Here is an 11331-nt window from a genome sequence, read left to right on the forward strand (position 1 = left end):
AACAAATTTATATCATAAATATAATATTTTTTAAACATTGTAAAAACTATAAAATTAAGTTAATTATTCATTTCAACTACCTTAGTATTAGAGTATATATCTTATAAAATGTTTAAATTTATGTAAAATTATAAAATTCATAAAATTATGATAAATAATTCATCTAAATAAATTATATATTATAGATATTCTAAGAGGATTTAACATTACTCTTTATCATCACGTACTCTACATTATCAACATATTTAAAATTATAAAATAATGTTAGTATTACAAGATAAAGTTTTTTTTTATGCTGTTACAAGATAAAGTTTATAAATATGTACATTGTAAACTTTTTATGATATGTTTTAAATTGTAACTCTATTTTTATTTGAATAATCATATAGTTTTTTATTATCCTGGTAGTAATTTTATTAATTAAATAAAAACAACTATTAAGATTATATATATATTTGAGACATTTAGTGTTTTATATTTTTATTGATACTTGCTTTATTAACTCGAAACAAATAAAAGAATAGCTTGACAAAAACCGTCGTGATCATTCTCATTAAATTAATAAAGTCTTTTGCGTCAAAAACCAAAACAAAACAAAAAAAATAATTATCCAAAGAAGTGGTGATATGTCTGCAAAGATTTGGATGACTTTTCCGTTAAGGGACAAGGTCTGTACGCAATAACCTTAAGGGCATATACTACATATTAAATTAATATATTTAGAGGGAAAATATTAACTCCATTACATTTGATTCAATGTTCAAACCTAAATATGAACGTAGTTTATTTTGAACTCGAATTCGTGGGTTCAACTAAAAAAATTAAATATTGGAAATTGATGTGATTTATAGAAATAAAATAAATGTTATATATGATTTTTTTTTTTACACATATGAAATTTTGTTATTAAATAATATTACTCTAAAGTCTTTATAACTTGAGTCCACAAACTATTTAATCTTGAAAAACTAAGGACAAACAAAGCACATGACGGAGAACATAACATGATAACATTATCATTGACAATCACATGAGAAGCTTCCTCAATTGGCACACTTGCTTTTCCTCCTCCCCCACTTAACCATTGTAAAGCACACACCAAACAAATTAGCCTAAAATCCGACAGATTTCAACAATGTGAATTCCCAAATTCAGTGGATTCACAATTAAACACTGAAATATTTAATTATAATGACATGAATCAAGCAAATCAGTTGACATACACCATCACATGATTCACGGTTGGGTGAATTTTAGGTGTTATTAAAAATTATAAAAAAAAAAGTATAGAAATATAGAATATAAAAAAAAAACATTGAAACATTTATCATTTAAACACAAAATAGAATTAAAATTATTTATCTTTAAACAATCAGAACAACTTGACAGAGAAAATCATTTCTTCGATTTTTATTTTTGATGAATATTTCTTCGGTTGTTACATAAAATTTTTTATTCAACAAAAATAAAAATGTTCAACGAAATGGAAGGCTATAATTAAGACTTCCCTACAAGTGCGGGACCAGCAATTAGAGTACACGTCAAGATATTATGTAGTTGGATCATTCTTACAAGCATAATATAAAAACGTGTTTGTGAGACATACGCAAAGGAAACAGCAGCATGTGACCTTTTAAAAAAATATATCATATTTTCTATTTCAACCCTTTGATTGGTATCTTCATCTTATAACTGTACTTTTCTTGTTGAATTCAATCATTCATTCAATAACCCAACATGGAGGATTCTCCTCTCTACTCTTCAACTCCAAGTTCCCAGCAACAACATCTTCTAAACCACCATAGAGAAGAGTCAGAGACAGAACAACAACATGGTTCCAACACCAAACAACACAAGAAGCTAGCTCTTCTCCCTTTGGTTTTTCTGATCTATTTTGAGGTTGCTGGAGGCCCCTATGGTGAAGAGGCTGCAGTGGGAGCTGCAGGCCCTCTAATAGCCATCCTTGGCTTTGTGATTTTCCCTTTCATTTGGAGCATTCCAGAGGCACTTCTCACTGCTGAATTGGCCACAACTTTCCCTGGCAATGGTGGGTTTGTGATATGGGCCAATGAAGCCTTTGGACCCTTCTGGGGCTCCCTCATGGGCTTCTGGAAGTTCTTCAGTGGAGTCATCAACTTAGCCTCATACCCGGTTCTATGCATAGATTATCTCAAACTGGTGATCCCAATTTTATCTTCTGGCTTCCCTCGTTTTGTGTCTATTTCTCTCTCCACTTGTGTCTTGTCCTTTTTGAACTATTCTGGTTTGGCTATAGTGGGTTATACTGCAGTTGTTCTTGGTGTTGTTTCACTTTTGCCTTTTGTGTTGTTGTCTTTGTTTTCCTTGCCCAAAATTGACCCCAGCAAATGGCTAAGTTTTGGTCAAGAGGGTGTGGAGAAGGATTGGACACTGTACTTCAACACCATCTTTTGGAACTTGAACTTTTGGGACAGTGCTAGTACTCTAGCTGGTGAAGTTGAGGAGCCACATAAGACTTTCCCAAAGGCCTTGTTATCTGCAGGGTTGCTTACTTGTTTGGGATACATAATTCCCTTGTTGGCTACCACTGGGGCTATGCCACTTGATCAACAAAGTTGGGTTGGTGGGTATTTTGCACATGTTGCTGGGGTCATTGCTGGGAATTGGTTGAAAATTTGGATGGAAATTGGTGCTGTTTTGTCAATAATTGGGTTGTTTGAAGCCCAACTAAGCAGTGCTGCATATCAGCTTCTTGGTATGGCTGATTTGGGATTCATACCAAGAATTTTTGGTGAAAGGTCTAAGTGGTTTAACACTCCTTGGATGGCCATTTTGATCTCAACAGTTGTAGCACTCGGCATGAGTTTCTTGACCTTCACAGAGATCATATCTACTGTGAATTTCTTGTACAGTTTGGGGATGCTTTTGGAGTTTGCAGCTTTCCTAAGGTTGAGGAGGAAATTCCCTGCTTTGAAAAGGCCATTTCAGGTTCCATTGGGGTTCTTTGGTTTAATCATAATGTGCTTGGTACCATCAATTCTTTTGGTGTATGTGATGACTGTTGCTTCCAAAATTGTGTATGTGGCTAGTGCCTTCTTGACCTTTCTTGGGATTGCTTTATATTATTTCATGAATCTTTCTAAGTCTAGGAAGTGGCTTGAATTCAGCCGTGTGGGAGATAAATTGGGTGAAGATGATTATGTTTTGTAGAAGTTGGGTATGGTTGCTATTTTTAATGGAATCTTTGTCAAACGTACTTGTTTGGGGAACAAGAATCTTGTTTTTATTTTTTCTGCTGGAGAAATTGGATTCTCCTCAGTCATTATGTTTTAAAGTATAAATTGTAATGCAAATGTCTTGATGACGATGTTGATTCCCTAAACAATTAGCAAAATATTGTCTTTTTCTTTGGGTAGCATAAAGCATTGTCTTTTAGTTGCAATTGCTATGCTTATTTTATTTCAAATTGGCATTTCTAGATCCAATCTTGTATGTTACGAAATTAAAAAGGTTAGGAATATCTGATTAAAGAATTGATGTCCCTTCCACTTTCAAGGGAATCAAATTCTTCCCCTGAGATCACTTCAAAGGGAAGATAAGAATCAATGGCTAAAGTGTGCGTATCTATATTATGTAGACCCCTTACTTCAAAAATAAATCTTGCAAATTTATATCATTTAATAATTTATTTAAATTTTTCTTTTAAAAAATACTTTATTTTAAATATAAATATAATAAAATTTACCATTAAATATTTCGTATTGGCTTAAGCATGAAAATTTTAAATTAAAATGAATATTTTATAATTGACATTTATTTATATTTTAAAAATATTATATATTAAATAAAAATAATTAATGAAGTATCAAATAATTCTTAAATTGCGTAAAAAAATGTAAACATAATTACATAATAATATACTTAATGCAATAATTTATTATTTGTGATAAATTAAACAATTCAGGATATACCAAAAAAGAAAAAACAAATGAGTCAGTCATTTTGTCCTTTTTTTGTTTTTTTTTTGTTTTATGGTGTACGCACGAAATGCCTATTTGTGACGCTTAACTGCTTCCTCAAGTGGGACCGGTGGTAGGGCCCCGGTACTGATGGTATTAACTGTTAAAGCGTAAATATATATAGAATGTGGACAATATCATTACACCACTAAAACGAACGTTGCGAAATATCTAACGTGTATATATATCTTTAATTTTTTTAGGCAAATATTTAAAGTTTTTTTTCATTATATCAACGATTTATAAAAACTTACACAACATATTTAATCTACCGAATTAGACTATTTTCATATTTAAAGTTATTAATATAATGTTTATATAAATATTGAATGTATTATTTATTGTATGAAATAAATACAATACATGATTAATTTTAATAATATTATGAAATATAATAAATTTAATTAAATTTAATAAATATAAATATACTTCTTAAATATATGTATCTGTATACAGTTCATATATCCTAAAAATATATTATTAAATAAAATTAATTATTACTAAATTTAATACATAAATATATATACTAAAATATAAATTATTTTTTTATTGATTTTTAAAAATTATAGTATAAATATAATTAAAAAAACTTAAATATGTTGTTATTCTTTTAAAAATGAATTAATTTTTTTTATCCTTCAAAGTTAAAATTAACATTTTTAATTCTTATAATTTGAAAATAAAATGTTTTAATCTCTATTTATATGAAACAAAAGTATTTTAATCAAACTATTTTATAAGTCAGAAAGTAGCTTATAAACCATTAAAATATGTTACCAAACATATTGAATAGAAAAATTGTAAAATAGGGAGAAGCACGACATATTATGTGTTGTCCCAAACAAATATGATTATAATTTACAATTCCTTCTGGTATCCAATTGAATTTGGAATATGGAATATCATAATAATGATAGAACTGGGATGCATTTTTTTATATTCTTTAAAATGAAAAAAATCTTGAAATCTGGGTCGAATTTTTCAATTCATTTCCATTTTGAGATTATAATTTAGATTCTATTTGTTTATTTTGTTGCAAATTCCTTCATTGGAAGTTGAATATAAAATTCTATTTTATTTATTCCTCTTTTCATAATAGGTATTTCATACACGAAATTAGTTAAAATTTCATGTAATTCAGTATTAAAGAATAGAAATTCCAATATTACTAAATTGATTCATGTGATTTGATGAAGAATGACAGCAAATCGGTGGAATATTTTTCAAGAAAATTCATTGGAAAAATTGAAAATGCTTATCCTGGAGACACATCGAATAAGTTGGACATTATCCTAAAGATCTATTTGTGACATGTAATAATTATTTTAAAGATAAGTTTAATAAAATTAATTGCATTTAATGATCATTTTAAAATTAGTATAACATAGGGTTATTTTTTCTCCACCATTCAATATTATTTATTTATTAAATTATAGTTAAAGTGGGTCAAATCATCAAATTTATAAGTCATTTTTATTTATTTTTTAAATAAATAATTATTATTTCAATTATATAATTCTAATTATTCTAAATTGTTGACACATCATTTAAACATGGATGAAATGAGAATTTTGAAAACTAGGAAGAGAAAGAGAACAACAACAATTATTGGTCCAATTATATATCACTATAATTATTCTATATTGTTGACACCAAACAAGAAAGAAATGAGAATTTTGAAAATTGGAAAGAGAAAGAAAACAACAGGAGATATCAATTTTTTTCTTAAAAATGATTTGAAAGAAGACAAATGATTTTTTATATTTTTCTTGTAATTTTATACTTTTCGCATATTTTATTTTTTAATCTAATTAAGTACTAAAACGAAAAAAAAAACTAAACAAAATGGAGCGACCCATAGTGTGTTCGTGATATAAACTAAAAGGAAGGTGAATCTCAGAGGCGTGTTTGGCTTTGGGGTTGGGGTTGCGAATGAAGGAGTGAGAGCGAGTGCTGTATAGAATCCCATATTTGATTAGGGAAATTAAAACAGAAAACAGAACCCTTCGAAAACCCAAAACCCTGTTTGGCGTCGCGGCCATGGATTTCCAAGTGGTCGTTCTCGGCGGTGGCCTTTCCAAGAAGCTCCTCCCTCTCGTTTCTCAGGTTTCGAACTCGAATGCTTCAAACCAAACAAATTTTGATGCTATTCTATTATTCTGAAGCGCTTATTTCTGTTTGCAGGAGCTTCCGAACGCGTTGCTTCCGGTGGCGAATCGCCCCGTTCTCTCCTACGTTCTCGAGTACTTGGAGCTTAGCAACCTCAAAGATCTCATTGTGGTAATTTCATTTTTTTGCAATCTTTTAGATGTTATTGGAGAGGGTAAATGGTGAATTAGTAAATGAATTTTTTAACTGTAGGTGGTTGAAGGCGAAGAAGCGGTTCTTCATGTTGGGGCTTGGATTTCGGGGGCTTATGCTGATCGCCTCCACGTTGAGGTAATCACTTTTTGGATATTAGAAAATTTAACAAACATGATTCCTTGCCTCTATATATGTCTCACTAGTGACCACAAGCATAAGGATATGTAGGTTTTATTTGGATACACTTAAGTAAGTTATAGGAGGAAAAAAAAAAGAATGAATTAGCATGGGTGGATAAACTTTTCAATAAGCACTTTTAGAGAAGAAAATAAGAAGGTAAAGTGAATTAAAAAAATGCTCATGCATAAATTAAAATAAGCTTTTAAAGAAGCAAAATGGGAGAGCTTCTGTAAATTAGCTTATGCATAAGAGGATTTTTTTAACTCATGCAAACAGGGTCTTAAACTTTTTCCATGAGTTAAAGTAAGCTTATGTACTTCAACTTTTATAGAAGCTCTCCCATCTAAATTCTTCAGAAGTTGAGATGCTTTAAGCTTATTTTAACTTGTGGAAGAAGTTTGATTCGTTTTGCTTTTTATTTTCTTCTAAAGTTGATTTAAAGGGTCTTATTTAGTTTGTACTTTAAAGTACTGATACTGTGTCCAAAGGTGATGATTTCTGTTTAAATTTTTTCCAGGTTGCTGCAGTTCCTGAGGATGTGGGGACAGCGGGTGCAATTCGGGCCATTTCGCATCACCTAACAGCTAAAGACATTTTGGTGGTTTATCCCCCCCTCCCCTGCTCCTGAACCCTGTGATTTAAATAATGTTGTTCTTTATGGTTGTGTTGATTTTCTGCAGGTTGTCAGTGGTGATCTTGTTACCGATGTTCCACTTGGTGCTGTTGCAGCTACTCATAGACGGCATGATGCAGTTGTCACTGCTATGCTTTGCTCTGCTCCTGTAAGTGGACCTTCGGAGTCAGTATCCTCTGGTGGGAAAGACAAAATCAAGAAACCTGGCCGTTATGATTTGATAGGGCTGGACCCCACAAAACAGTTTTTAGTTCACATAGCAACTGGTTAGTTATCTAGCTTTCCCTTGTATATGGCATTTTGTTGTTGTATGTGTGCTCATGTGGAATCTTTCAACTCTTTTCAGGAGCAGAAGTTGAAAAAGATCTTCGAATTCAGAAGAGCATGCTCCCTGCAGTTGGCCAGGTACTTTTTCTTTCATGTTTCTGAACCTTCCTAGTTTGTTCCTCCTGCCTATAATTTCTCTAATGTTACGAGTTTTCACACTTCTAGTGTGAGATATAAGTGTCTATACCAACTTTACTATTGGAGGTATTTTCTGTTTGTGATTTGTGTAGAGATGGAAATTGGTCATTGTGCTTTCAGTGTAAGAAAAATGTTTAATCTGTCAATCTTAAAGAAATAGCATTTTCTGTGAAAATATGAATTGTTCATCTGAATAATAGAAAATTAAATGCAAGACTTCTGCAATTTCTTATTTCTCTTTGTTGTTATTTGTCCTTCATGTAGATAGAAATAAGAGCTGATCTAATGGACGCCCACTTGTATGCATTCAAAAGGTACATTCATTTACTTTTTAACTTTCTCCTTTATTCGTAGTCTTGAATTACTCATGTTTGTATCCTGAAACAAACTTTTCTTGCAGATCAGTTCTACAAGAAGTTCTAGATCAGAAGAGTGCATTTCATAGCTTAAAGCATGATGTATTGCCATATCTAGTCCGGAGCCAACTGGTTAGTTGTTAAAGGTTTTTGCAGAGATAGGCTAGGGAATGTTATACTTTTAAGGATTCTAACCTTGTTCATATTTTCTAAATGAGAGTTAGAAATCAGAAGTATTATTAAATGGTATGCCACAAGCAGAAGAAAACGGAACTGAAAAGGTTATTTCTCAAAGCAATCAACAAATGCTATCTCAAATACTCGCTAATGCATCTGAACCAATCTTTCATCTACGAAATGCACTGGGTCCTCATGGTTCTACTTCTGATCGAAGAACCCACAAATGTTGTGTGTATATTGCTGGAAGCAGCAAGTACTGTGCTCGCTTAAATTCTATACAAGCATACAGTGACATAAACCGAGATGTGAGTTAGTTATTGTTATGGCCTTTATTAGGCACTTGCTATTGCCTTACAATTTTTCTTTGGGTATAGTTCTGGTTGCTTAGGCGATTTATTTTTTACTGTGACAGGTGACAGGAGAGGCTAGTCACTTATCAGGGTATTCCTTCTCTGCTCAAAACAACATTATCCATCCTTCTGCAGAGCTTGGGGCAAAAACAACTGTGAGTTACATAAGTTGTGCGGTCTGATATACAGTTTCGGGAGCATTATTTTAGTTCTTCCCATTTTTAAGTTTATATAAATAGTTGTGATTTGTTTTTAGGTTGGACCACATTGTATACTGGGGGAAGGTTCACAGATGGGTGACAAATGCAGTGTGAAACGATCTGTCATTGGCCGTCATTGTCGGATAGGTCCCAATGTTAAGGTGGGATGATATATTATTTTTACAATTTAACAGGAAGTTACTTTTTGGTCTTTTGATTTATCTGTAACACTATGATCTCCAAACCTCGATGATTGGTCAGCAACACTGACCTGAAGAGTTGTATTCAATAATGTTAATACTACCAAGTTTTCTTTTGACTTGCTTTTATGCATGCAGGTTGTCAATTCAGTAGTTATGAATCATGTTACTATTGGAGAATCTTGTTCAATCCAAGGTTCTATTATCTGCAGCAATGTACAGCTCCAAGAACGTGCCATCCTAAAAGATTGCCAAGTAATTTGTTTCACCTCTTTGTGGCAATTTTTCATGATTGTAATTTGAATTGGAATGTAACATTGCCTGTCTTGGCAGGTTGGAGCAGGTTTTGTGGTCACTGCTGGTAGTGAGTGCAAGGGGGAGGTCTTGGCTAAGAAATGAATCTGGAATGTGAAAATGGAGGCTGGGGAAATACATAGCAAAATGACTTCTATTCTGCTTGATCATTGCTTGGAGCAAATTTTGTGCTTTTTGCTGTCAGCAGTTACAATTTGGTGATGTTAGCAGAAGGAGCAACGAAGAAATTCTAATACTTCCAATTTATATGCATGCCCTTTGCAGTTTCTTGCAATTTGTTTGAAAATGGCTGCAATCGGTGTTGAATATTCATTTGTGTAAATGACTACCAATTGCTTCCCTTTCATCACAATTTTCTGCCATATGTTACAAGGGACTTTCGGTTGGTATCTTGCTGCTGTGCTAAAGCGGTATAATCCAGCGCCATCAGTTTTGTATTCGAGCAAATGTAGTACTATTGGCGTATCTCGTTTGGGCTTTTTGTTTGAGATCTAGTGATAATAATGTTTACTTGAATTTGATGCTTGCTTTGTAAGTAATTCGTTTAAGCTCACTTTTTTCCTCCCTATTTTTGCGAGGGAGGGGTAGTTCTCAAAGCTTGGTAGCGTCAACCAGTTGAGCATGTGATGTGTGCGAGTGTTGCAATTACAGAAAATTGTCTCTAGAGAATTGCGAGTCTCATTGAAGCCATTTTTACACACATTTTTTTATTAGTAAAAGTCGACATATACATTTTGGTTTTGCTAATATATATCTTCCTTTTCTTCAAGAGTACCCTTATAATACCTGTTTTAGATTGCTTTCACTGCAAACTGGAGCTTAGCAAAAGGGACAAATTGAATAAATTGTTATAACACGAAACAAATATTTTTAATTTTTTTTTACATTCGAATATAATTTTTAAAAAGGGATTTTTAGATAAAAGACTTAATTTTTCTATAGTAAAATTATATTAAAAAGATAAATTTATCTTTAGGAGTATTTAAAATATTCAATTGTTGGAGAAAAAAATAAAAAAAATACTAAGAATCCAGTAGAAAATAATAATTTATTAACTTTTAATCATAGGTTTTAATTGTTTTTGTGATGAAAAAGTTATTTTTTTAAAAAATAATTTCAGATTATAATCTAAATATCTTACCAAATTTCAATCACATAATACAGTACTTCTGTACTAGAACAAATTTTTACATGCAAAAAGGCGTTTATTCCCTTGAAAAGAAATCAGCATTTCTAAATACACAATTTTTTTTTTACTTTAACTTTAATTAAAAATTCTTAAAAATACATTACACTAGTTTAGGATGTGAGAAATTTTATACATAAGACACGCTCATCGTTACTTGGACACATCATAAATAAATAGACATTAGTAGCCAATCTTTATTTAGGAAAAAGAGTTAAATTAATTTATGAAATATATAGCATTGATCATTATTCTTTGACCGAATTAATTCCTAAGTCTAGAATTTGCGGAATTATTTTTAACCAATTTTTGATTGGGGTATAAAAATTTCGAAAAGAAAAGTCTTTTCATGATTGAGATTGACAATTAAAATCACTACCAATTCAAATTAAGGGACCGTGCTCCGATTCAAATTAACATCACCTCTGTCACCTTGGGCTGTGTTTTTTCTATGTTGGACTATCAGATTTGCTCTCTTCCTTTGGACTCTTTGTTGACGTTCATGGTTGTGGTTATCTTTGGTATTATTTTTGGCAATTCTATAATTCTTTTCGGTCTAGCATATCATGGGGCAAAAGACAATAGGTTGTAAGATGATTTCGACTTTTAATATCAGTTTTAGTTATAATTGAGATAAAGAGAAATGATTTTTATATCGGTTAGAATTATAACTAATATCAAAGTTAAAATCTTTCATTTCAGCGAATAATTTCGAACTACACTAGTTTGATATATAATTTTACAACAGTCCCTAGTTTGATAAATAGAAAGAAGTCTTTTTTAGGTCCTACCATGTGATGCAGCATTGTGCATATGGTCAGATGGTGGTTGCTTTACTCTCGAAAGTAAGGGTGCGCCTTTAATTTCTATTATAAAAAAACTGTTCTTAGCTTTCAAAATGCAACTAAACAAAGTTGCTCACAAAATTGGTGGAGGGTAGTGCAAGCACACAGCAAAGTGTGG

At 31.6% G+C, this 11331-nt stretch overlaps 2 protein-coding genes across 2 annotated transcripts; both read left to right on the forward strand.

Moving 5' to 3' along the window:
- Positions 1 to 1390: 1390 nt before the first annotated feature.
- Positions 1391 to 3343, forward strand: LOC100798938 (probable polyamine transporter At3g13620). The gene has a single exon (XM_006585096.4). The coding sequence runs from the start codon at positions 1738 to 1740 to the stop codon at positions 3187 to 3189; it is 1452 nt and encodes a 483-aa protein (XP_006585159.1). The 5' UTR covers positions 1391 to 1737; the 3' UTR covers positions 3190 to 3343.
- Positions 3344 to 5845: 2502 nt separating this feature from the next.
- LOC100799460 (translation initiation factor eIF-2B subunit gamma) lies at positions 5846 to 9698 on the forward strand. The gene is made up of 13 exons (XM_003531191.4): positions 5846 to 6104; positions 6183 to 6278; positions 6360 to 6437; positions 7000 to 7080; positions 7163 to 7382; positions 7463 to 7521; positions 7846 to 7895; positions 7982 to 8069; positions 8162 to 8422; positions 8530 to 8622; positions 8724 to 8828; positions 9006 to 9122; positions 9201 to 9698. The coding sequence occupies exons 1-13, from the start codon at positions 6039 to 6041 to the stop codon at positions 9264 to 9266; spliced, it is 1380 nt and encodes a 459-aa protein (XP_003531239.1). The 5' UTR covers positions 5846 to 6038; the 3' UTR covers positions 9267 to 9698.
- Positions 9699 to 11331: the final 1633 nt, after the last annotated feature.

The sequence above is a fragment of the Glycine max genome, chromosome 8 (genome assembly GCF_000004515.6).
Source record: "Glycine max cultivar Williams 82 chromosome 8, Glycine_max_v4.0, whole genome shotgun sequence".
NCBI classification, from domain to species: domain Eukaryota; kingdom Viridiplantae; phylum Streptophyta; class Magnoliopsida; order Fabales; family Fabaceae; genus Glycine; species Glycine max.

Coding starts and splice junctions, on each gene's coding strand:
- LOC100798938 (XM_006585096.4), top strand. CDS start 1,738: ATGGAGGATTCTCCTCTCTACTCTTCAACTCCAAGTTCCCAGCAACAA.
- LOC100799460 (XM_003531191.4), top strand. CDS start 6,039: ATGGATTTCCAAGTGGTCGTTCTCGGCGGTGGCCTTTCCAAGAAGCTC. Junction 8,423..8,529: donor ACAGTGACATAAACCGAGAT/GTGAGTTAGTTA, acceptor TTACTGTGACAG/GTGACAGGAGAGGCTAGTCA. Junction 9,123..9,200: donor CCATCCTAAAAGATTGCCAA/GTAATTTGTTTC, acceptor CTGTCTTGGCAG/GTTGGAGCAGGTTTTGTGGT.